At 44.5% G+C, this 27,149-nt stretch overlaps 2 protein-coding genes across 3 annotated transcripts; one reads left to right on the top strand and one right to left on the bottom strand.

Moving 5' to 3' along the window:
- Positions 1-768: 768 nt before the first annotated feature.
- gpr160 (G protein-coupled receptor 160) lies at positions 769-2,361 on the bottom strand. The gene has a single exon (XM_017725469.2). It carries the CDS (start codon positions 2,347-2,349, stop codon positions 1,552-1,554), a length of 798 nt encoding a protein of 265 aa, XP_017580958.1. The 5' UTR covers positions 2,350-2,361; the 3' UTR covers positions 769-1,551.
- A 3,375-nt stretch (positions 2,362-5,736) lies between these two features.
- Positions 5,737-25,833, top strand: nadkb (NAD kinase b). 2 transcript variants are annotated; one of them, XM_017725493.1, is made up of 12 exons: positions 5,737-5,797; positions 7,196-7,420; positions 8,084-8,167; positions 9,306-9,435; positions 12,135-12,243; positions 12,381-12,466; positions 13,500-13,602; positions 14,944-15,098; positions 17,688-17,841; positions 21,046-21,203; positions 22,591-22,673; positions 25,175-25,833. In XM_017725493.1, the coding sequence occupies exons 2-12, from the start codon at positions 7,197-7,199 to the stop codon at positions 25,332-25,334; spliced, it is 1,446 nt and encodes a 481-aa protein (XP_017580982.1). In that variant the 5' UTR covers positions 5,737-5,797; position 7,196; the 3' UTR covers positions 25,335-25,833. The 2 variants fall into 2 exon arrangements, with proteins under 2 accessions (XP_017580982.1, XP_017580983.1); XM_017725494.1 differs by having other exon boundaries at positions 17,688-17,787.
- Positions 25,834-27,149: the final 1,316 nt, after the last annotated feature.

The raw sequence follows: 27,149 nt of genomic DNA on the forward strand, positions 1-27,149 counted from the left end.
GAGGGACGTCTGGTTCCCATCACCACCACTGTGAGGAGCTTTTAGAGGGGGACGTCTGGTTCCCATCACCACCACTGTGAGGAGCTTTTAGAGGGGGACGTCTGGTTCCCATCACCACCACTGTGAGGAGCTTTTAGAGGGGGACGTCTGGTTCCCATCACCACCACTGTGAGGAGCTTTTAGAGGGACGTCTGGTTCCCATCACCACCACTGTGAGGAGCTTTTAGAGGGGGACCTCTGGTTCCCATCACCACCACTGTGAGGAGCTTTTAGAGGGGGACGTCTGGTTCCTATCACCACCACTGTGAGGAGCTTTTAGAGGGGGACGTCTGGTTCCCATCACCACCACTGTGAGGAGCTTTTAGAGGGGGATGTCTGGTTCCCTTCACCACCACTGTGAGGAGCTTTTAGAGGGGGACGTCTGGTTCCTATCACCACCACTGTGAGGAGCTTTTAGAGGGACGTCTGGTTCCCATCACCACCACTGTGAGGAGCTTTTAGAGGGACGTCTGGTTCCCATCACCACCACTGTGAGGAGCTTTTAGAGGGGGACGTCTGGTTCCCATCACCACCACTGTGAGGAGCTTTTAGAGGGGGACGTCTGGTTCCCATCACCACCACTGTGAGGAGCTTTTAGAGGGGGACCTCTGGTTCGCATCACCACCACTGTGAGGAGCTTTTAGAGGGACGTCTGGTTCCCATCACCACCACTGTGAGGAGCTTTTAGAGGGGGACCTCTGGTTCCCATCACCACCACTGTGAGGAGCTTTTAGAGGGGGATGTCTGGTTCCTATCACCACCACTGTGACTATATTTACATCTTAACCGTGCAATACTTTCAATTCTTTGGTTTAATTTCCTTTCAAATCAAGTCAGTGCAACGCAGCAATGTCTGGTGTTTTTGTCTGAAGGTTGGATCTAAACTGCTTTTTCCTCATATTTCTGCCTGACAGCGTGGGGTTTGAAGATAATGTGGCTATTAAAGGGGCCATATGGTGGAAAGCTGAGCTTTTCTCCCTTTTATAAGTAAACAGGTTTGAGGTAGTCGTGTAAAAATGAATTGTGAATATTTTTGGTGAGTAAAAGCAGCACAAATGTTAGAACTTTGAAGTGGATCACAAGACCGGAGGAATAAAGTGCAAAAAAATTTTTATATATGGGCCCTTTTAATTCCTTTTTTAAGTGTTTCTTTTATTTTGGCCTCCCTTTGCATTCTGCTGCCCAAGCTTTCTCATTCGCCAGCTTCTGGTTGGACCTTTAAGTTCCACCTAAAATGACGCAGCTGTTACTTTCTGGAGCCTCGTTTAAGGTGGAACGGACAGTTCCAACCAGAAACCGACCTCTGCCTCATAGTTTCTATACTGAGAGATGCTGGACGTTCTAAGAGGTTCCGCTTCAGTTCTGAAGGCTCCAGTGCTCCTCACACAATCTCAATAAACATTTCCAGTTGCACGTTTTCCCTCATATTCCTACCTCACGTAGCTTCCGCCCAGTTCATCACCTTAAAGTCCTTTGCTTCAGCGTTTCCTTCATTCTGTCCTGTACATCACATCAAGCACTGCGTCCACAGACAGAAACCCACCGTTTCTGCATTTTCGGCGAGCACAACAGACATGAGCAGCTCCTCAGAGTCAGCGTGATGTGGAAGCTGTGCAGGAGGCACAGCCAGGGCACGTTCATGTCCAGATAGGCTGGAATCTCCACCTGGGAGCCCAGCAGGAAAGCCAGCAGCACCAGGAAGGGGCTCCAGGTGCTGAGGAAGGCAGAAACCGAGCATCTCAGATTGGCTTGGCTCTGGAACCTTCTCCCCTTTTCCTGAAGAACGGATGTGCAGACAAGAACGGCGGCCAGTGCTAGGAGCACCACTGTGGCCACCTGGCTGCTCTGAGACCTGCTGGTCAGTTTGCATTGGTGCTCGTCCTCCATTATCGGGCTGGAATCGGGTCTCCAGAAGACATAGAATGTGGCGAGAACCCAGAGCAAGAGCGATCCGCAGGTGTGTGTGAGTTTTCGAGGCCAGGGGACCTCTGTGGTGGACTCTGTGAAGTAGCTGTCAACCCCTATGAGAAGGAATGCAGGCCAGTGCAGAACGCCATAGATGAATCCAGCAGCCTGGACCAGAAGGCAGATGTGGTATCTGGTGAAGTGCAAACCAAAGATGGAAAAGTTCTCCATGAAAAAGACCTGAGTGACCACCACGTCCAAGAAGGTGTCCACCAAAGCCAGAGAAATGCACAGGAACCCGGAGAAGGTCCTCACCATGTGGGGCCATTGGGTGAGAACCACCAGCCAGTTGAGCAGCGCCTTCAGCCACAGCAGCAGCAGCAGGGCAGGGATCGAAACCTCCATTGGAAGGTGTCCAGGCAGCTCTGAGGAACTCGTAAGCTGCTCTGTGATGAAAGGAGCGCTGGCCGTGTACAGACACGCCCCAAACAGGGGAGGTCAGGCCTGAGTGGTGTAGGTGTCTGAACTGGCCCAGCCTGTTTTTTATTTTAATGTGGATTCCTTTGAATAGGAGCTTCCAGTCTGAGCACTTTCTTCCACACCGCATAAACTGCTGGCCCCGGCGCTGACCGGTGCTCCTGGACACACCTTGTTCTCAGGAAATGAAAGCTCTTAGAAGTCCTGTGGGAAGAAGTGATGTACCAGCAGCGTGTGATGTTCCAGTGCTAACCACACATTTCTTCATTACTGGTTCTCTTTTCTACAACACACGCTCTCTTTGTTCATGTTTACCTTGTCTTTAGACCAGAACCACGATCCAGTCAAGTAACACCTTCAGCCACAGGAGCAGCAGCAGTGAGGAGGGGGTCAGAACTTCCACTGGAGAACTCTCAAGCTGCTCGCCGTGTAAAGGAGAACCAAATATTCCTCAGTTTTCATAAAATGTGAAACATGCAGACGGGTTCAAAAAGATTCCTCCAATTTCAAAGCTCCATATTTTTACAGCCGTGAGGCGCCGAGGAACCAAGGCGGGGTCACAGAGTTTCTGACTGGCTCCTTCAGTCTGAGAGGAGCTGAGACCCCTGAGCAGGAACCGTTCTGAGTTCGGAGCCGTGAGAGCAGCGACGCCCGACACGCTCAGTCCAGTCTGGGATGAGTCTGACTGTGGTGTTGATGTCGTCCGTCCAGCTGGAGGAGGTTCAGACTGAGACCTTGTAGAACTACATAATAAACTTGATGCTCTTTTAAATGAAAGAACCTCAGAGGGAACAGCGCCAGAGCCGGACCCCCGGACTGAGTGTGCTGTGCTGTAGGCGCCGTGTTCTCCCGCACGTGTCCCAACCTGTTTTTCCGGCAGGAGCTCAGAGATGATGGACAGACAGCCCATCCTGAGCCAGTTATGTGAGATGAGGCGTCCGACTGGTCTGGCAGAGGAATGAATGAATGAATGAATGAATGAATGAATGAATGAATGAATGTTATGCGATATAATGATCTGTGTTTGTTATCGTGATCAACTCCTTTCTGACTGCAGTGGACACGGTCAGCACAGTCAGCACTGCATAGATCAGTTGTTACATAATCAACCGATTCCAGTTATTTGAGATTATATAGTAAATATAGAGTAAAATATTTAAAATGTTTGTATGATATTAATTTATATCATTTTAATATAATTTAAACTATAAGATGTAAAAATTATAAAGCACAACTTAAAAAAAGCTGATTGGATCTCAGAGCTGTGTGGGCGTGGCTAATCAGCAGCTTGATTGATGGCTCTCTGTCCAGCACTACTAGCTCCGCCCCCTCTTAGAGAACTGAAATCATTGTCCAGCTTTTATGTGACGCTAACTTGACGATTAAAGTCACGGACGGACGGACGGACAGATGAAGGGTGATGAAGGAATGGACGAGTGAAAGGCCGACAGACAGGTGGGCTAGCTGGGTTAGCTTCAGCTCGCCAAGCTTCTTGACTCTGAAACTGTTCTGTGTGGGCGGGGCCAGAGACGCAGCCCTGTGATTGGTCAGGGGAATGCTTACGGAAGCACTACCCAAAATTAGGACCACCCAGTTTACATGGAGAGGAGAGAAATGTGGTGAAACGTATTGGTCATTGAGTGGTCAGTGGAACATCATCCCCTGAAAATCTCAGGCTGTTTACATACTGAGGCTTATTGTTCAGTAACTACAGGGACGTCAGTGCAAACTGGCTGAGCTGTTCTTAGCTTATAGACGCGTGTAATAACACTTTGGGCCTGTCGGTGGACGCTGGCCTTTTAACGGGTTATTCAGAGGGTGAACTTTGCATGTTCACTGTTTACCTGCAAGAACAGATGTAGGTTCCCCGGCTCTTTAAGACGACTGCAGTCGTGCTCCACAGCTGCAACACACAGACGTGTGTGTGAACTGGGTGTGTTAGTCTGAGGCAAATTTAAATACTGAGGCAAAATAAAACACAGCGGTGAAGACATTAACTGAGACGTCATGGGTCTCTATCCCGCGACCCTGTCTGGACTAACCTTCATAAACCTTCACTTTAAAAGAAACCAGAAAGAGCTTTGAAGTCTTGATTCTCACAAGTGTGAGTCCTGTAGATGACGAGTGTGTATATCGCTGTTGTCGGAAGAAAAAATCTGTTTCTCTGTTTCTGACCTCATTTGAAAATGCCTGTTGTCCTTTCCATTGTGTGTAAATTTCATGAGGAACCGACCAAAAGAAAGGGCCAATAATTGCTTGGAAAGACGTCTGGTTCCATTGACTTGCGCTGAAATTAGATTAGGTTTTTTCCTTCTCCTGTAAAGAAAAACTGATTAAAACAGGTTTTAGCCTGTTCATATTCTCCTCACTACAAAACTTACATAGTGCAGCTTTAATAACTGTCTGCTGTTTTACTGGTAAAGACAGACTGTATAAACTTTATAGACTGACTCAAAATTATCTTAAAACATTCCACCTTAAATATGACTCCTTTACAAACTGACTGCAGTGTGCATTTCAACCTTTGATGGTTAAAGGGAAAATCCACCCATTTTTACAAATTCCCTCCATAACTCAATGTGTGAGGTGTAATCAGAGGGTTTGGTGTGAAACAGTTCAGACGTCTTTACAGTGGTGGTGATGGGAACCAGGCGTCGCCATGACTACAACACAGATATAGACACTTTATTTACCATCCAGAACCTCCAGAGAACCTACATGAGTCTTCTGAGCTCATATGGAATGTTAATGATGGAAAACTTCTGGAAAAATCTGGAATAATGAGTTTTCTTTGGGGACTATTTTGCCGCACAGCGCCCTGCATGTCTCCCTCCACCATGAATGGAGTTGAAGTTCTCTAAACTCTCATAAAACAGCGTCTCAGTCATCAGGCAGTGAATTCAGAACCAGTTCATGTAGGAACTTTCTGTGAGGAGCTTTTAGAGGGACGTCTGGTTCCCATCACCACCACTGTGAGGAGCTTTTAGAGGGGGACGTCTGGTTCCTCCGCTCTGAACCGCTCTGATTACATCTTGACCACTTAATTATGCAGGAATTTTGAAAATCAGCGGTGTTCCCCTTTTTAAAAGTGGACCGTTGCTGAGTTTCTCGGTATCGTGGTTAATGCGCATCATCATAAATTATGGGAAACGGCGGTTTTAAAATAATCAGCGAGTTTTTTAATAGTGAACACCTAAGTTTGATGCCTGGTACGCGCCCATTGGTGGACTGCTTGTGACTTTTACCTACTATCCAATCATCGCGCCAGCGGCGGGATGAGGTTAGCCAATCGCAGCCGTAGGAGGGCGGGACTATCCGGAAAACAGGTGGGAAAAGAAAATAACAGCCTCGTTTCGTCGTCTCTGTCCTGCTAACGGTAAGCTGGTAAATCAGGTCGTAATGATCATGTTTGATAACGACCCGTGACTTTAGTCCACATATTAGTTTATATTTAATTAATAATTAATAATAACGCGCTTTATCTCAGCGGACTGTCCCGCTGCCGAGCCTTAAACCCGCGGAAACTGCAGCGGCTAGCCATGTAGCTTAGCATAGCTAGCTAATACACCATTGAGCTGAATGGGCAGGTTAGCATTAGCTGCTAAAAGTGGCTAAGGGTAGTTGTTATTACTGATAACTATATAAATTTAAGTATTATTATTATTAATAATTGTGTTATTGACAAGTACGGTAACCTCGTTGGTTTGTTATATGGGCTGATATTGAAGCAGCAGCAGGTGGAAAAGACTGAATTATATTGATATGATTTTATTATTATGAGAGAAAACAGAGCGAACCGGTCTAAAAGCCTCTGAACCGACACAGCAGAATGAATCTAAACACAGTTTTGGGAACAAACAGTTAAATGTTAATGAGTAAAATGGAACTGAGGAAATTAGATTACAGTATTCACTGATATAAACTCACTGACCACTTCATTAGGTCCACTGACCGTATAGCTGCACTCTGTAGTTCTACAGTTACAGACTGTAGTCCATCTGTTTCTCTGATACTCTGTTACCCTGTTCTTCAGTGGTCAGGACCCCCATGGACCCTCACAGAGCAGGTACTGTTTGGGTGGTGGGTCATTCTCAGCACTGCAGTAACACTGACGTGGTGGTGGTGTGATAGTGTGTGTTGTGCTGGTCTGAGTGGATCAGACACAGCAGAGCTGCTGGAGTTCTTAAACAGCTCAGTGTCGCTGCTGGACTGAGAACCAAAAATATCCAGCCAGCAGCGTCCTGTGGGCAGTGTCCTGTGACCACTGATGAAGGACTAGAGGATGACCAACACAAACTGTGCAGCAGCAGATGAGCTGTCGTCTCTGACTTTACATCTACAAGGTGGACCGACAAGGTAGGAGTGTCTAATAGAGTGGACAGTGAGTGGACACAGTGTTTAAAAACTCCGGCAGCACCGCTGTATCTGATCCACTCAGACCAGCACAACACACACTAACACACCACCACCACGTCAGTGTTACTGCAGTGCTGAGAATGACCCACCCCCCAAACAGTACCTGCTCTGTGAGGGTCCATGGGGGTCCTGACCACTGAAGAACAGGGTCTCGACGTGTCAGATAAACGAAGCCGTTTTGAGTGAATTTGTAGTTTTATTCCCCTCGGGACCGTCAGCGTCAGAACGGATCGTTCCGGCTGTGCTTGGTTCATAAAACCGCCGAATGCTGTGAGTGGGGCTTCGTGGGGAAGGAGTGTGAAATGCGTTTAACAGCGTAATAAACTCTGTTGCTCCTGTCGGCTTTGTCACTCTTCAGGATGGAGGGTGTGGAGGAGAGAGGCGGGGCTAACCGGCCGCCCAGGCGTGGGAAATCTCCGAGGAGACGGAGAGAGGGGAAGAAATCCCACCGACAATCAAACGGTCCGAGCGCGCAGGAGCGGGCAGGAAGTGACCAGCGAGATGAAGAGCTTGAGGCTTCAGAGTGGCCTGCGGCGTTGGAGGAGACGAGCGAGAGCTCGTCTAAAAGACTGGATCGATGCAGGTGAAGGAAATCGCCGCATTTACAGGCTGTTTGTCTCCTTTACTGCATACGGTCACTCGCTGGAGGTGTAAGCGTCCAAACTCAGAGGGATTAGGATTTTTATATCACAGTAACCGTTTCTGAGTATCATTATCATCGTGTGTGTGTGTGTGTGTGTGTGTGTGTGTGTATAGTCAGTACTTCTCAGCTGCACGTCTGAGCACAAAAAGAGAATAATTAGTCCAGTTTAACGGGGTTTAGTTAAATAAATATGTATATATTTTTAATGTGGGCCCAGTCCTGTTCCACCCCTCGTCCCCACCACTCAGCCCTATCCCTTCTGTTTTGCTTGTTCAGATCTAGGGGTGGGTGTCCCGGTTCTGGTTGAGATAGAGGGGTGGGGTGAAGTGTTGGGGCTACAATCGGAGGATTTTCAGAGACTCCAAACAGAGAGATGAGGAAAACAGAAAAACCGGCTAGACGGAGAACGTTCAGAAATCAATGCAGTTAAATTTTGCTTCAGATTGATTTTTGCGTTTCATGTACCCGATAACTGACGAAGCTCCAGGTTGACAGATTTGGACAAGCACCTTATTTCCAGTGCAGACCAGAGCCTCATAGCGTGAAAGTTCTGCTGTCCATCAATAAAGATCTGATAAGTGTTCAATATCTTTATTATTCCAGACGAGCTCATTTTCTTCATGGACCATATCCCACCACTCACTTCGGACCCAAAGCCTGCGTCCTCCCCAACCCGACCTCGGTCATGTGAGTATCGTGGGCCAGGATTGTTATGGAATATTCCGTTTATTCGTATTTTGTTTTCTCCTGTCTGTTTATGACGTTTCTGTGCTTTTATCGAAAACAGTCGTGATTAATTTTTACACAGCTTCTCTTTAGCATGTAAATAAGTCATTATTATTGACCACCCAGTGGCCCTTGTTAATCAGAGTTGTGTCAAAAGAATAATTTCGATTTGGCCGCCTCTAATGACCGATAAACTACTCAGTGTCTGATCCTTCAAACTTACGTACACCGTAGAAATGAGTGGAGATTTGAGCGCTGAATCGGAGTCAGTGCGTGAAATCAAGCGCCAGCCAAACAGCACCTCATTTACATATCATTTACATGAAGCACACCCTAATTCATGCAGATGTTTCGGTAGGGAGCCAATAAAACGACAGTGTTCAGCAGCTTCAGTGGCTGTACACATAGGCAGAGTTTGAGGTGGATAAGTAAATGAAGTTCTAGCTACAAACACAGCCTGTTTTGAGTTCTTTGTGATGTCTACAGCAGTTTAGCCCCGCTCACCCACACCGAATCATAAGGACCGAGACACAGCCAATCAGTGCAGAGCTCACACTGTGTGAACTGGTTCTACAGACTGGTGGAGAACCCATTTTAGTGCTATATTGACCTGTTTTTGAAAAGATTCTATACTGAACCACGTATATAACACACTCTCCATCAATATGAAGAACCAGGTCACCCTGAAGATTTAAGCAAGCCAGTGGTTCTTTGGGTGGTCATGGTTTGTATAGAACCACGGTCTTTACTAAAGAACCCTGGAGGAATCATCTGTTTAAAGATTTCTTTCACCTAAAAGTCATTTTGGGACACATCTGTAGAATCTGGAGTCGCATTTCAAACCATCTCCTAATGTACAAAAATGAGTAAAAACCAGATGTTGTGTGTTATTTTTCTGTCCAGACTATTAAAAATCAGTCTGGATATGACATGGGTCAGATTTGGGCTGGCAGTCTGAACAAGGCCTGAGGTGCTAAACTGGAGTTCAGAGCTGATTAAGAGCTTCTGTAAAGATCATAGAGCAGCAGTAAGGGTTGTGATGTCCAGAGTGATTTCGTATTGAATGCAGTTGTTGATTGAGTCTATATTTTAACTCCAGGCACATCCAGGACCCGGCCAGCCAGCGGCTAACGTGGAGCAAACCTCCACTGAACGTGCTGGTGATCCGGAAGGTCAGAGACGAGGGTCTGCTGGAGCCCTTTAAGGAGCTGTGCAGGTTTCTGGTGGAGGTAGGAGATGAAGAACACCTACAGAGCAGCCATAGAAACACCATACAGCACTGAAACGCAGCACCAGATAAAAGACTGATCATACTCATACAGCGATACCTTAGCAACCACCTGGGATAATATGCCAGTGGCCTACCAGGCACTTAGCAACAACCTGGGATAACTTGGTTACACCTTAGCAACCACCTGGATTTCATTGCAGTTGCCTAGTTACACCTTAGCAACCACCTGGGATAACATGGCATCAGCCTAGCAACACCTTAGCAATTAGCTAAGATAACACGGTGGTCTAGCAACATCTTAGCAACCTCCTGGGATTCCATAGCAACAGCCTAGCAGCATCTTAGCAACCACCTGGAATAACATAGCAACAGCATAGCAACATCTTACCAACCACCTGGATTTCATTGCAGTTGCCTAGCAACACCTAAGCAACCACCTGGAATAACATAGCAACAGCATACCAACATCTTACCAACCACCTGGATTTCATAGCAGTTGCCTAGCGACACCTTAGTAACCAGCTGGGATAACATGGCAACAGCCTAGCAACACCTTAGCAATTAGCAACCACCTAGGATAACATGGTGGTCTGGCAAGATCTTAGCAACCTCCTGGGATTCCATAGCAACAGCCTAGCAGCATCTTAGCAACCACCTGGAATAACATGGCAACAGCATAGCAACACCTCACCAACCATCTGGGATTTCACAGCTACAGCATAGCAACACCTTAGCAACCACCTGGGATAACCAGTCCAAGGCCTATCAGCCACTTGGGAGAACATGGCAACAGCCTAGCAACACCTTAGCACCTTATCTCACTGTATGTACGTTACAGTAGCTAAAGTGTGGCAGTGACAGCAGTGAACACACTGAGCCTGTGGGGGCGCTGTAGGAGGCACACTGAGCCTGTGGGGGCGCTGTAGGAGGCACACGGTGCACAGAGGAGTAAACAGAGAGAAATACAGTTCAGCCTTCAAGGTGACCTTGTTTATCTGTGCTCACGTTCTTCAGTCCACGTTCGTAGATGAGATTGTGAGAAACCACACGATCAGGTATATTAGAGCTCACTAACGAGGTCTCCGCGCATTATTAGCTCTGACTCAGCAAACATCAGCACACCTGGAGGCTTTATTACAGGATCTCGTTCCCTGAGCCCTCGGAGCCGCCCGGCTCGGTCAGGCAAATGCTTATGCAAAGCAGTCTGTGGGCGAGATGACTGCGCCCCTCCGGCTTCCTCGAGTCAGAGTTTATTTAAACAGCGCTTTCACAACAGGTGTTGGCACACAGCAGCTTTACAGAGAGATCTGAGTCTGAGCCCCCATGAGCGTCGCCAGCGGCAACAGTGGCAGTAAAAACTGACCACCTCCTCGTATCAACACTCACTGTCCACTCTATCAGCTCCACTGACCGTTCAGTTCCACTCTGTAGTTCTACAGTTACAGACTGTAGTCCATCTGTTTCTCTGATACTCTGTTACCCTGTTCTTCAGTGGTCAGGACCCCCATGGACCCTCACAGAGCAGGTACTGTTTGGGTGGTGGATCATTATCAGCAATGCAGTGACACTGACGTGGTGGTGGTGTGTTAGTGTGTGTTGTGCTGGTCTGAGTGGATCAGACACAGCAGTGTGGTCAGTGGAGCTGACAGAGTGGACAGTGAGCGTAGAAACGAGGTGAAATAATCGTGATTATGATTTTGGCCGTAATCGTGCAGCCCTGCATTGTAAAGCCAGCCTTTCAGTGTTACCTGCAGTGACCCGAGAAGCTGTGAGATCATGGTCTGCTGTGAGTCCAGTCTGGGGTGGGGTGGAGGTGGTTTTGGACCTCCGTCCAGCTCAATTTGGTTGTGAGCATAAATAGAGGCAAATGAAGTCTCATCTCCTCCTGCGGGTTTTCTCTCATAGCTCTGCTCAGCTTTCAGGAATCCAGCAGGTTCCTCATAAATGATCCAGCCGACCTGCTCACGGTTTATTCTGTCTCTCCGGAAGTTCTAGAATGTTTGACTCTTAAATTTAAGTTAACGAAAACAGTGTGTTAAACATTCATGGACACAGAAATCCAAGAAAACCCCTGAATAATTCTGCGCGTTCACCACATTATCAAGAGATATTTTAAAGAGTTTGAACCCCAGTGATGCCACAGCCAGCTGTAAGTGAGATCCCAACAGAAGGAAATGCCTGCTGGGATTGCATTTTATGCCTTAAATCTTCTGGTGATGTAATACACCGCTAGAAAGCTTGAAACCTCAGGATTCGATTCCATAATCCGTTTATGAGTCAGGAGGAAATAAACTACCTCTCTTACTCTGAGTCAGAGATCGGTTTAGAGATCTGTGAGTCAGGAGGAAATAAACTCCATTCTAGACTCTGTTACTCTTTTTTAAGGTGGGGTAATTATATCAAGATTTTCCTGTTTCATTTTAAAAACTTACAGTTCAGGGTTAAACTGAGGGCCTCCAAGTCAGACTGAAGTTGAGTATCATGGCTGTGAAAAGGGCTGATTTGCAGGGCTCCCTGTTCACAGTGCCTCCTGTTTTTGATTGACCGATGTAATTCGGGTCATTTGCCCAGCGGTCTGTCGTTCGTCAGCTGTGCTCTCTGTGTGAATTGGACCGTGGTCCTGTGTTCTGAACAGTTCTGAGCTCAGTAAATCCTCACAGCCAATCAGCCTCTCTCCATGTTTCTGACTGACCGCAGGAGAAGCGCCTGATGGTGTTTGTGGAGAAGAAGGTGGTGGACGACGTCGCGCTCACAGCAGACGAAACGTTCTCCAGCATCCGGAAGCAGCTGTGCACCTTCAGAGAAGGTTCTGTATCCACTCGGCTTCCTTTAGCTGTGATATAGAGGGTGCGGCTTAGAAAACGTAAAATATTACAGTGTAAATCTGTATTTTACTCATTACACAGTTATTGTAATGATTTGAATCTGTGCTTTGCCTTGCAGGGTTTGATGACATATCAGACTGTATAGATCTGATCATCTGTCTGGGTGGAGACGGAACGCTGCTCTACGCTTCCTCGCTTTTCCAGGTGAGTCACAATTATTCAATTAAAGCTCTCAGGAGCTCAGAGAATTCCAGCGTGGTACCGTGATCGGACGCCACCTGTGCAGCAAGTCCAGTCGTGAAATTTCCTCACTACTAAATATTCCACAGTCCACTGTCAGTGGGATTATAACACAGTGGAAGGGATTGGGAACGACAGCAACTCAGCCACGAAGTGGTCGGCCACGTAAAATGGCAGAGCGGTCAGCGGATGCTGAGGGGCATAGTGCGCAGAGGTCACCGACTTTCTGCAGAGTCAATCACTACAGACCTCCAAACTTCATGTGGCCTTCAGATCAGCTCAAGAACAGCATAGAGAGCTTCATGGAATGGGTTTCCATGGCCGAGCAGCTGCATCCAAGCCTTACATCATCAAGCGCAATGCAAAGCGTGGAATGCAGTGGTGTAAAGCGCCGCCACTGGACTCTAGAGCAGTGGAGACGAGTTCTCTGGAGTGACCAATCACGCTTCTCCGTCTGGAAATCTGATGGACGAGTCTGGGTTTGGCGGTTGCCAGGAGACGGTACTTGTCTGACTGCATTGTGCTGAGTGTAAAGTTTGGTGGAGGGGGGATCATGGTGTGGGGGTGTGTTTCAGGAGTTGGGCTCGGCCCCTTAGTTCCAGTGAAAGGAACTCTTAAAGCTTCAGCACCAAGAGATTTTGGACAATTTCATGCTCCCAACTTTGTGGGAACAGTTTGGGGACGGCCCCTTCCTGCTCCAACATGACTGGCCACCAGTGCACAAAGCAGGTCCATAAAGACACGGATGAGCCAGTTTGGTGTGGAAGAACTTGACTGGCCTGCACAGAGTCCTGACCTCAACCCCATAGAACACCTTTGGGATGAATTAGAGTGGAGACTGTGAGCCAGGCCTTCTCGTCCAACATCAGCATCTGACCTCACAAATGTGCTTCTGGAAGAACGGTCAGAAAGTTTTTGTGAAATGTGTCTTTAGGTTCGGTTTGATGGGATCAGTTAAAGCAGGTGTAGATGTGAGCTGGAGTGTTTGTGTCCACAGGGCAGCGTCCCTCCTGTTATGGCCTTCCACCTGGGCTCCCTCGGCTTCCTCACTCCCTTCAAATTCGAGTCCTATAAGACGGAGGTGGACAAAGTGTTTGAAGGTACTCTGAGCTGTGAATGACTCAGTATTGTTAATTATGTAGTATCTGCTATGAGTTATTCATTGTCCTCTGCACATCATTCAGTAGCTGTTAAAGTTACTACTATGAATTATTCAGTATCCGTGACGAGTTATTCACAGGGATGCACTATGATATCGTAATTGTATCGTATCGGTCAGTATTTGCCTGGTTAGACGTCATTGACATCGCGCCGACGCTCAGATTCGGTCAGTGTTTCAAACTGATGTTTGATGAAATGTTTATTGTATGATTAAGAGCATGTTAGCATTTAGGCTACACGCTACAGCCCTGTGCACACAAGCACTGCTGAGGCAGGCGGCTCTGCACACGAACCCCCAGGTACGATGTTTTCAGAGCTTAACCCTCCTGTAAAAAGACCAGCGTTAAAACCGTGAGGCTGAGGTTGTTCTTATTCTCCAGCTTCTTTCCCGTTCCACCTTAAATGGTGCAGCGGTGACGTGCTGGTGCTGGTGAGCCGATAAACGCCGGGTTTCAGTTCAGTTTTACTCTCTGCTTGTGTGAACTGAGTGAAATGAAGGTGTTCATCGCCTCATCACGCTCAGCGTCAGTTTACTGCCTTTACCCTTAGCATCTCTGTGTATCTGAAAGACTGGCTGCTTCTCTCTGCCACTTTAAAGCCTCGTGATCTGCTGAGGCTTTCTGTGGCCTCAGTGTGGCTCAAGTGTGGCTTTAATTTGATGTAGTTATGGTTAAATGCCGATTTCCGACTGGATGCTACGAATTGCAGTCATGATTTCGGCTGTTACTGTGTGTAAATAACGATTAATGTTTAATGTACCAGAGCTGGACCTAAAGCCAAAGAGCCTTAATGTACTGTAGTGAACGAAGAACACTGGGCGTGGCTGCACTTGAGGGATTCAATGCCTTTTAGTCATAACAACAAGTATTATGATAAGCATTGTGAGGACACTTTAAACACGGTTTCAACACGGTTTAAAGTACTTACCTCCATTTAAAACAATAGTTTTGAATGTTTTGACGTTGCGGCGCATCCAGTGTGCAGTGGCCTTTACAGAAGACAGTTAGGCATGTCCAAGGTGTGTGTGTATGTGTGTGTGTGTGTGTGTGTGTGTGTGTATATATACCCGTTATTGGTAATAGCCCAGAATTCCCATATCAGTGCATCCGCAATTATTCAGTATTTACCATGAACTACAGTAACTACTATGAATTATGCAGTGTTTACCATGAGCTATAATAGCTTATGGGAATTTTTCAGTATGTACTATGTGTTATTCAGAGTGTCTGCAGGGTTTCATCGATGTTGTATCTGCCTGCATGTGACTGTGCGTTTCCCAGGCAACGCAGCCATCGTCCTGCGCAGTCGTCTGAAGGTGAAGGTGGTGAAGGGTTTGTTCCAGAGAAGTGAGCAGCTCTTCAAACCCGAGGAAAACGGAACCGGGCCTCCGAACCACATCGGCACAGAGGCGGGCAAAATCACGCTGCAGCTGCAGGTAAAGCAGCTACGCCACACGCCTTCAGCCCCGATTCTCAGCCAGGCCGAGTCAGAGCCGGTCAGCTCCAGTCTGCAGATGTTGGGGCAGTCGGGGCTTCATGTGTCCCGGAACAGCGGATTAGACATGTTTACTAGATTTAAGATGATTTTATTGCAGATATGTTGCAAGTCATTTCTCAAAAATGTGCAGAAATCAGTGGGAAGGCGTGAGCTATTTAATTTACAGTCTATTATGTCTCTAAAGCTCATGAACAAACACTCGGTGTGGTTCATGTTTACAAAGCAGATAAAAGCTCTTTGTTGTTGCTCTGCACACATTTCAGAGAAACGGCTTTCCAGGCAGAGGCTTCTTTTAAAGTTGCTCAGAGTGGTTTTGGCCAAATGATGTCTGCAGATGTTTTAATGCACAGTGTTATAAATTGATCCATTAAAAAATGGGCGCTAATAAAATAGTGATGGACAGCCTAAGTCAGTATGTAGTAACGTCCCCTTTATCAGCGAGTTTCTGTGCTCCTTTCATTTCGTCGTTACTCCATCGCCTGGTCCACAGCAGCGAGCGCGTGCAGCGTGTGCCGAGCTGATGTAGAGGATCTCAGTCTGTGTATAACATGTAACAGATCTTTTAAATTCTAACGTTTATTGATAAATCAATCGGCCTGTTTTCCGTTTCCCATCACTTGCAGCAGCAGGCGGTCCAGCTGGTGCGCAGTGTGTTTGTGTAAAGCCGACTGCAGATACGCTGTTTTCATATTTCATGGAAACGTTTTGAGAGAGCGAGCTGTCGATAACAACTTCCTTAGAAACCCCATTTACATTTTCATTATAATGATAACCTGCTTGGGCCTCTGGACACAACAGTGTCTGCAGTTCAGTTCAGCGCGTCAACCTGAACAGTGTCTGCTCAGGTTATTAACCAGCCTTAATAATACTGCTGCAGGTATTTCTGCAAGTACTACTACTGTTATTATTGTTATAATTATTATTACTGTTGTTAATAATACAATTAGAATAGCAATACTACTACTAATGATATTATACAATAATATTATACAGTAATAATCACTCCCTCACTCACTCCCTCAGTCTCCCACTCCCTCAGTCTCTCACTCCCTCAGTCACAATCACTCACTCCCTCAGTCTCTCACTCACTGTCACTCAGTCACGCTTTGTGAGTATGTGTATGCATGAGTGCATGCATGCATATGTGTGTGTGTGTGTGTGTGTGTGTGTGTGTGTGTGTATGAGTGAGACTGTGTGTATTTGCGTGTGTATGAGTGAGACTGTATGTGTGTGTGTGTGTATGAGACTGTATGAGTGAGACTGTATGTGTGTGTGTGTGTGTGTGTGTGTATGAGTGAGACTGTGTGTGTGTGTGTGTGTGTGTATGAGTGAGACTGTGTGTGTGTGTGTGTGTGTGTATGAGTGAGACTGTATGTGTGTGTGTGTGTGTGTATGAGTGAGACTGTGTGTGTGTGTGTGTGTGTGTGTGTGTGTATGAGTGAGACTGTATGTGTGTGTGTTTATGAGTGAGTGGGACTGTGTGTGTATGAGTGTTAAAGTAGAAGGGGATTGTTAACATTAGTGAAACTGTGTGTGTGTGTGTGTGTGTGTGTGTGAGTGTTAAAGTAGAAGGGGATTGTTAACATTAGTGAAACTGTGTGTGTGTGTATATGAGTGAGTGAAACTGTGTGTGTGTGTGTGTGTGTGTATGAGTGTTAAAGTAGAGGGGACTGTTAGCATTAGTGAAACTGTGTGTGTGTGTGTGTGTGTGTGTTTATGAGTGAGTGAAACTGTGTGTGTGTGTGTGTGTGTGTGTGTGTGTGTGTATGAGTGTTAAAGTAGAGGGGACTGTTAGCATTAGTGAAACTGTGTGTGTGTGTGTGTGTGTGTGTGTGTGTGTGTATGAGTGTTAAAGTAGAGGGGACTGTTGGCATTAGTGAAACTGTGTGTGTGTGTGTGTGTGTGTTTATGAGTGAGTGAAACTGTGTGTGTGTGTGTGTGTGTGTGTACGAGTGTTAAAGTAGAGGGGACTGTTAGCATTAGTGAAACTGTGTGTGTGTGTGTGTGTGTGTGTGTGTTTATGAGTGAGTGAAACTGTGTGTGTGTGTGTGTGTGTGTGTGTGTATGAGTGTTAAAGTAGAGGGGACTGTTAGCATTAGTGAAACTGTGTGTGTGTGTGTGTTTGAGTGAGTGAAACTGTGTGTGTGTGTGTGTGTGTGTATGAGTGTTAAAGTAGAGGGGACTGTTAGCATTAGTGAAACTGTGTGTGTGTGTGTTTATGAGTGAGTGAAACTGTGTGTGTGTGTGTGTGTGTGTTTATGAGTGAGTGAAACTGTGTGTGTGTGTGTGTGTGTGTGTTTATGAGTGAGTGAAACTGTGTGTGTGTGTGTGTGTGTGTATGAGTGTTAAAGTAGAGGGGATTGTTAACATTAGTGAAACTGTGTGTGTGTGTGTGTGTGTGTTTATGAGTGAGTGAAACTGTGTGTGTGTGTGTGTGTGTGTATGGGTGTTAAAGTAGAAGGGGATTGTTAACATTAGTGAAACTGTGTGTGTGTGTGTGCGTGTTTGTGTGCATGTGCGTGTACAGGTGCTGAATGAGGTGGTGGTGGACAGAGGCCCCTCCTCTTACCTGTCGAATGTTGACCTGTACCTGGACGGCCGCCTCATCACCTCCGTCCAGGGAGATGGTGAGTGTGGAGACGTCTACAGGCCTAAAGTTGGGAGTCGATACACAGTCAAAAGTTTGTGCACCCCAGTCAAATTCGCACTCAGAAAATTCACACATGCACAGAATAAGTTAACACGTCCTTTACAGACACACCTCTGCACGTTTCAATGCACAATTACTGTTTATTTACCTAAATAACATATTGGGAATAAGTAAGACACAAAATGTGGCCTGTGTAAGTTTTTTTTTTTTCCAATACATTAAACTAAATAAAAACTGTGCTAAAATAATTATCAGAGAAATGTCATATTTAAGTTGTTCTCTGTAGAAGACACACACTCAGAAAATCAACATCATGGAATTTGACAAACTTTTGTATATAATTGTACTGCTGCTGTTACTATTAATAATAATTTGTTGTTATTTTCTATAATAATAGTAATGCTAATGGGTAGTAAGTAAAGTAAATATAGAATTATACAGGACTTTTATTATGACGGCAGCAGTGCTCCTGCCTAAACGAGGCATTATGCATCATCCTGTGCCTCCGAGGCAGAGTGTAGAGTGAATAACTGCATAAATACATGCTAACAGCACTACGATAACAGCTGACGTTAACCAGGTTACGTCAAACCTCTCTGTCCTCTCTGTCCTCCCTGTAACAGTAGAAGTAAATAAAGCTGCTCAAACAGGGATGAAGGAGCGATTCCCGTTCCAGACGCTCGAGCTCACAGACCTGCTGGAATCTCACCTGTTCTCATGACCCGTGACGCCTTTCTGTGAATGCGTCTCGGCTTTTCTCCACTCTTTATTAACCCAATATCAGCAGCGCTGGGAGGGCATGAGGACGACATGTAACAGTGTAGAGCGCCACCTGTGCAACTCCTGCGCATGCAGGTTCTCCTTGAGGCCCATTTATAACATTCGTGTAGTTTTACGTACCAAGACATGGTCCTAATTCATATAAACACTATTGTTCTCCAACCTCTCTATTCCTTAGAATCGAACAGACTACTACTATACTATACTGTAACATACTGTACTGCTACTATACTATAACATACTATACTACTACTATACTATAACATACTGTACTATAACATACTGTACTACTACTATACTATAACATACTGTACTATAACGTACTGTACTGCTACTATACTATAACATACTACACTACTACTATACTATGATATACTATACTACTACTATACTATAACATACTGTACTATAACATACTGTACTACTACTATACTATAACATACTATACTATAACATACTATACTATAACGTACTGTACTGTTACTATACTATAACATACTAAACTGCTACTATACTATAACGTACTGTACTGTTACTATACTATAACATACTATACTACTACCATACTATGATATACTACTACTATACTATAACATACTATACTGCTACTATACTATAACATACTATACTACTACTATACTATGATATACTACTACTATACTATAACATACTGTACTGCTACTATACTATAAAATGCTATACTGCTACTATACTATAACATACTATACTGCTACTATACTATAACGTACTGTACTGTTACTATACTATAACATACTATACTACTACTATACTATAACGTACTATACTGCTACTATACTATAACATACTGTACTGTTACTATATTATAACATACTATACTGCTACTATACTATAACATACTATACTGATACTATACTATAACATACTATACAACTACTATGCTATAACATACTATACTGATACTATATTATAACATACTATACTACTACTATACTATAACATACTAAACTGATACTATACTATAACATACTACTACTATACTATAACATACTATACTACTACTATACTATAACGTACTATACTACTACTATACTATAACGTACTATACTGCTACTATACTATAACATACTATACTGATACTATACTATAACATACTATACTACTACTATACTATAACATACTATACTACCACTATACTATAACATACTATACAACTACTATGCTATAACATACTATACTGATACTATATTATAACATACTATACTACTACTATACTATAACATACTAAACTGATACTATACTATAACATACTACTACTATACTATAACATACTATACTACTACTATACTATAACATACTATACTGATACTATACTATAACATACTATACTGCTACTATACTATAACATACTATACTGATACTATACTATAACATACTATACTACTACTATACTATAACATACTATACTACCACTATACTATAACATACTATACAACTACTATGCTATAACATACTATACTGATACTATATTATAACATACTATACTACTACTATACTATAACATACTAAACTGATACTATACTATAACATACTACTACTATACTATAACATACTATACTACTACTATACTATAACATACTATACTGATACTATACTATAACATACTATACTACTACTATACTATAACATACTAAACTGATACTATACTATAACATACTACTACTATACTATAACATACTATACTACTACTATACTATAACGTACTATACTGCTACTATACTATAACATACTATACTGATACTATACTATAACATACTATACTACTACTATACTATAACATACTATACTACCACTATACTATAACATACTATACTGATACTATATTATAACATACTATACTACTACTATACTATAACATACTAAACTGATACTATACTATAACATACTATACTACTACTATACTATAACGTACTATACTGCTACTATACTATAACGTACTGCACTGATACTATACTATAACATACTATACTACTACTATACTATAACATACTAAACTGATACTATACTATAACATACTATACTATAACATACTATACTACCACTATACTATAACATACTATACTGATACTATATTATAACATACTATACTACTACTATACTATAACATACTAAACTGGTACTATACTATAACATACTATACTACTACTATACTATAATGTACTATACCGCTACTATACTATAACGTACTGCACTGATACTATACTATAACATACTATACTACTACTATACTATAACATACTAAACTGATACTATACTATAACATACTATACTATAACATACTATACTACTACTATACTATAACATACTATACTACTACTATACTATAACATACTAGACTACTATATATATATACTACTCTGTTGATCTGTTGCGCAGTTTATTGATGTCTCTGTTGTGTTTGCGTCCGTCTCTACAGGTGTGATCGTTTCGACTCCGACGGGCAGCACTGCGTACGCAGCAGCAGCTGGAGCCTCCATGATCCACCCCAACGTCCCAGCTATCATGGTGACCCCCATCTGCCCCCATTCGCTCTCCTTCAGACCCATCGTGGTTCCTGCGGGAGTGGAGCTGATGGTGAGGAGAGGGGCCGATTTAAAAAACACATTTCCCGCCAGATTAAAGGTGCAGTGTGTGAGATTTAGAGAGGATCTATTAGCAGAAATGGACTATAGTAACAAAACCATGTGTTCATTAGTGACTAATCAGCTGTGGATCGTTGTGTTCTTGTTATCTGAGAATGAGCCCTTCATATCTACACAGGGAGCTGCCAGGTTTCTACAGTAGCCCAGAACAGATAAACCAAACTCTGGCACTAGAGGGCGTCTTTTACACTTTTATGCTGAATTTGTTGGCGTTGTAGACGTAGAAGGAAGTAGAATCGGTGACCATTTTGTGTTGTGAGAAGTTTCAGAGCCCAATATTTTGGTACGAGACGCACACACGAGACAAATTACTTCCACGAGGCTGAAGTTGGCTTCTTATTCCAATTTCTCTGTTCCACCTTAAATAGTGGAGCAGTTACATGCTGGCGCCTATACAGGTGCCAGAGTGTATGCTGCTTCGTTTAAGGTGGAACAGAGAATCTGAACAGACAGCTGGCAAATAAGAAATGTGATTTTTTTAAAACTATTTTTCACAAGATAATATTTTTATTACATTCACTTTAGTTGTTAAAAATGGTTCTTACTGAAGGTGAAGGGACATGCCAGAATAACAAGCCACTGGCTGTTTATACGCAAAGATTTTTGCCAATCTGGAATTTGTAATCTGAAAACAGTCAGATTACAGATTCAGACGGAGGTGTTTATTCTCACTCTACTCAACAATCTGATGTAAATATCTGTTTACATGCTCACTACAAATAATCTGATGTAAAATGACGCTCATGCGTGGAGTAGCGCTTACAGTACATGTTACCATGACAACCAGCATCACGTGAGTCCAGTCAGAGTGAGATGAGCAGCAGTGAGCAGTGATTGTGTTTTTAACTGCTTTAAAATGACGTCAGACTCAGGAAAACGTCCTTCACACGTCCTTATTAAAGAAGGCCGAGAGGAAGACGTCGTGCTCTGAGACGCATAAGCTGGACGTCCGTCCCACCGCCGTCTTTTAAAGACCAGAGCATGAACTTCGTCTCCTCTGCAGACCAGTTTCTGCTCCGCCGTGTTGAACGGGATAAACACTCACTGTGACGCGACGCTCATGCAGAACGGACTTAAACTTTCCGATAGGGAATGTAATCGGATACAGGCGCTTACGCGGATATTATTCCTCTATTTAACGGAATATTTACAGGATTACCCACCTCGCTCAGTCGGATAGAAACTGTATTCTGAATGACCTCAGACTAGACTATTCCGAATGAGGTGTTTACATGGATGTATTCTATTCCTATTGAGCCAATAGTCGGATTACTAAATATAAACCTCTATAATCCCCACCCCCCCACCCTTATGTCCAGATAACGCTGTCCCCTGACGCCCGCAACACGGCCTGGGTCTCCTTCGACGGCAGGAAGAGGCAGGAAATCCAGCACGGAGACAGGTGACCAAACGATAACCGTAATTATCAGAACCGGTTAATGCATGTTTACATAAAGCACTGTTAGCATGTAAAGAGTTGCTGCTCCAGGACACTGGGTGGCGTTGTGTCGTAGGCTAGCAGGATACTTAGCAGATTGGTGCTAGCTGTAGCGCTAACACAGCTGTTAGCCATTTTCAGTTAGCATTTCTAGCTGTTTTAAATTAGCACAGTTAGCTAGGGTTAGCTAATTTTAGCTAGTAGACTAAGCTAGCAACAGCTGTTTTCAGTTAGCCGAGTTAGTTAGCATTGTCTTTTTACATGCATGTGCTTTTCTCATTTTATTAATGTGGAGTATTTTTTGTATATTATTTATTAAATAGATACTATTCAGATTAACACTGCACTTCAGGAAATGCCTGTAATACTTGCTGATAATTATTATTGAAAATTTACAGCTATAAGGATTTTTTGCCCAAATAATCCAGCTCTGCGTGTTCTGCGTTTCAGACGTAGAGACAGATTACAGTGTAATTAGTGCAGCTCTGATTATCTCCACCTGCTGTTGGAGGGCGGAGCTGTAAATACGGACCCGGCAGGGAAACTGATTAAACACAGAACAGCAAACACGGCCCACGGTGCAGAGTCCAACATCAAAGCTGCACTGTGTACATTTTGGGGATTTGGAAAATCAAAGTAATGTTACACGTGGATCTGGGGAGAAGATGGAGCACAAGAAAAAGCAGCACACGGGCCCTTTAATATGTGCACGCACTTAAGCTACACTATATAAGATTTAGGCATTTGGAGCCCCCTCTGGTGGAAATGAGTAACTGCACTCAGAACACTGTAGTGTGGGCTGTCTGAGTGGAGGAGTCTGAGAGAGAACTCAGCGTAAACTCGGTGAAGGAGCGTCTGAGGACGCGAGTGAATCTACTACCATCACATCTTCAGTGTGATGATGATTGCGGTCATTTGAGGCCGAAACATCGAGCCGGACCTTCGTTTAGAGTCTGTGTGACGTTAATGCATAAAGACGTACGACGTGGTGTGAAAACTCGACGCCTCTGATTTTAAATGATTATTTTGGGCTTTACAGGCGACTTGCAGCAGCAGAACACGCCCACCAGGTTTTAGCCTGTTCATTTTCTCCTCACTACAAAACTTACATAGTGCAGCTTTTAAATGAATATGCATGGCGTGACAATAATTAGATATGCAGTTAGGACCATGCTGATTGGTGGGGAATAAGCTGGGCAAATTTGATATTTTGGTGTACCGCTCCCTTTGATGTTGGACTCCGCACCGTGGGCCGAGTATCTGCCGTGTTTGCTGTTCTGTGTTTAATCAGTTTCCCCGCCGGTCCGTATTTACAGCTCCGCCCTCCGACAGCAGGTGGAGATAATCAGAGCTGCACTTTAGACTTGACTGTGGGCTCTGACTGTATTATACACTGATCTCTGTAAACAGGGACTGAAGTACAGACAGAGCAGCTGCCTTTGTTCTCATTCCTGAAAGTAAATAAAATGTAAAATAGACGTGAAACTGCAGCACAAAGTTAGAAAGGCTTTAATTCTCAGTCTTTTTAAACTGACCTTCACAGAAAATTGTCATTTCTCTGTAGAGGCCGTATTAACACTTAAAACAATGGCTCTTCAACGGTTCTTTAGTAAAGAAAATAGTTGTGTAGTAACACTGACGTGGTGCTGGTGTGAGTGGATCAGACACAGCAGTGCTGCTGGAGTTTTAAACACTGTGTCCACTCACTGTCCACTCTATTAGACACTCCTACCTCGTCAGCCCACCTTGTAGATGTAAAGTCAGAGACGACAGCTCATCTGCTGCTGCACAGTTTGTGCTGGTCATCCTCTAGACCTTCTTCAGTGGTCACAGGACGCTGGCCACAGGATGCTGCCCACAGGACGCTGTCAGCTGGATATTTTTGGTTGGTGGACTGTTCTCAGTCCAGCAGCGACACTGAGGTGTTTCAAAAACTCCAGCAGCACTGCTGTGTCTGATCCACTCAGACCAGCACAACACACACTAACACACCACCACCACATCAGTGTTACTGCAGTGCTGAGAATGACCCACCACCCAAACAGTACCTGCTCTGTGAGGGTCCATGGGGGTCCTGACCACTGAAGAACAGGGTGAAAGGGGCTAACAAATAAACAGATGGACTACGAATAGCTTTGGGATGAGCTGGAGTGACCCAGAACTGACCATCCAACATCAGCACCTGACCTCACTAATGCTCACAGAGAGAGAGACAGACAGAGAGAGACAGAAGAATCTGATTGGACGGTAAACTGATTTATAAGGACCGTGAGATGATGATGATGATGTTGGTGGTGATGGTGGTGATGATGATGATGATGATGTTGGTGGTGATGGTGGTGATGATGATGATGATGATGTTGGTGGTGATGGTGATGATGATGGTGGTGATGATGACACCATGCGGATCAGAAACGTATGTGTGGCCGTGTTTGATGTCTGACCGTCTCTCTGTCTGTGTGCAGTATTAAAATCACCACCTCCTGCTATCCGGTACCGTCGCTCTGCTGCCACGATCTGGTGTACGACTGGTTCGACAGCCTGGCGCAGTGTCTGCACTGGAACGTCCGCAAGAAGCAAACGCGGCTGACCGACGGCTCGGACTCCTCCGACACCGAAAACTGACCTCACGGACACAAACGGGCACAAACGCTACGGCAGCACGCAGGAGTCCGAGCGCCCCCTGGTCCAATTCCATGTAGCTGTTGATTTTCTACGAAGAACACAAACTTGGAGTGGAACACAAACAAAGCGAAGCTCACGCGCGGCTCGTAAACACGCTGTGCGTGCGTGTGCTGCGTGTGCGTGCGTGTGCTGCGTGTCTGTAGAACTTCCTCACGCTTAGAAAATCAACAAAAACATACGGGGCTGCGTGAACCTCCGCACCTGACTCTGTAATATGTTGTCACTGTTGTAATGAAGCTCATTAATATTAATTATAGCTCCTGAACTTTGAATTCAGAGCCCTTATTTGTCAGCGACCCACAATAATGTAACGGTGTAATTTACACAGCCAATCAGCAGCCTGGATTTTGGAACAGGCTTGTTTATTGGCTGATGGCTTATTGGCTGAACACCTACTGAAATTTCAGTAATACTGAAATAAATACCATTAAATCTTAAATTTGACACCCAGTCCTTCTTTTAATGTATGTAAATGTAACCGGTCATTTTAGAGCGTTTCTATTGGCTTGTTCATCGGGCGGTATTTACATACTGTAAGGCACAGCTGGTGTTTTTAAACGACAGTGACAAAATATTGCATTACTGTTAAAGCACAAACACCAAGACAGACTTCCAAGAAACTTGTTCCTAGACAGAACCTGGCAGATATTAATATATTAATCAATGATTGTGATTGAATATTGATTATTATGTACATTCCAGCCCATTTCAGCCTCCAGCCTCTTTCGCCGCTCAGGCAAGTGCGGCGCTCCAGCCAGAGCAGCTCGTCCCAGAACCCACTCAGTTCCTGCTCTCGCTTACGGGGGAATTCCACCCATTTTCCCAGAATTCCTCCATAACTCAGTGTGTGAGGTGTAATCAGAGATTCAGAGTTCGGTGTGAAACGGTTCAGACGTCTTTACAGTGGTGGTGATGGGAACCAGAACCACCAGAGAACCTACACGAGTCTTCTGAGCTTATATGGAATGCTGATGGTGGAAAACAGTGGAAAATCTGGAATAATGAGTTTTCTTTGGGGACTATTTTGCCGCACAGCGCCCTGCATGTCTCCCTCCACCATGAATGGAGTTGAAGTTCTCTAAACTCTCATAAAACAGCGTCTCAGTCATCAGGCAGTGAATTCAGAACCAGTTCATGTAGGAACTTTCTGTAGGAGCTTTTAGAGGGACGTCTGGTTCCTATCACCACCACTGGGAACGGCTCTGACTCGGTCAGTTTATCTAGAACACCCCAAACCGCTCTGAATGACTCGGAACCCTTTATCTTTTTATCATGCAGAAAATGTGTTGGAGTTGACGTTCAAGAGCTTTTCCTTTGGATTTAATGGTGAGTTTGGCGTCTGAGACAGGCCAGTAAACAGGTACATGCTTAAAGCTGCTGAAGGACACCTGTACAATAGCGCCCCACTGTGGCCGAGCGGCTCCATGGCAGGATGGCTCGTCTGCCGAAATCTGAAGCAAACGTGCTGTGAAGTGAGAATGGCAAAGGGGAAGTCCACTGATCTTTAAAATTCCTCCACAATTAACTGGTTAAGATGTAAACAGAGCAGTTCTGAGCGGTTTGGTGTGAAACGCTGTTCTAGATAAATGTACCAAGTCAGAGCTCCTCACAGTGGAGGTGATGGGAACCAGACGTCCCTCTAAAAGCTCCTCACAGAAAGTTCCTACGTGAACTGGTTCTGAATTCACTGCCTGATGACTGACGCCGTGGACGTTATGCCCCCTGGTTCCCATCACCTCCACTGTAAATGAACCA

Source organism: Pygocentrus nattereri, chromosome 2, assembly GCF_015220715.1.
Source record: "Pygocentrus nattereri isolate fPygNat1 chromosome 2, fPygNat1.pri, whole genome shotgun sequence".
Taxonomy (NCBI): domain Eukaryota; kingdom Metazoa; phylum Chordata; class Actinopteri; order Characiformes; family Serrasalmidae; genus Pygocentrus; species Pygocentrus nattereri.

Bases quoted from the DNA above. Each gene is read 5' to 3' on its own strand.
- nadkb (XM_017725493.1), top strand. From the start codon at position 7,197: ATGGAGGGTGTGGAGGAGAGAGGCGGGGCTAACCGGCCGCCCAGGCGT. The intron at 12,467-13,499 runs GTGAGTCACAAT...TTGTGTCCACAG, and splicing joins ACGCTTCCTCGCTTTTCCAG to GGCAGCGTCCCTCCTGTTAT. The intron at 22,674-25,174 runs GTGACCAAACGA...GTCTGTGTGCAG, and splicing joins GAAATCCAGCACGGAGACAG to TATTAAAATCACCACCTCCT.
- gpr160 (XM_017725469.2), bottom strand. From the start codon at position 2,349: ATGGAGGTTTCGATCCCTGCCCTGCTGCTGCTGCTGTGGCTGAAGGCG.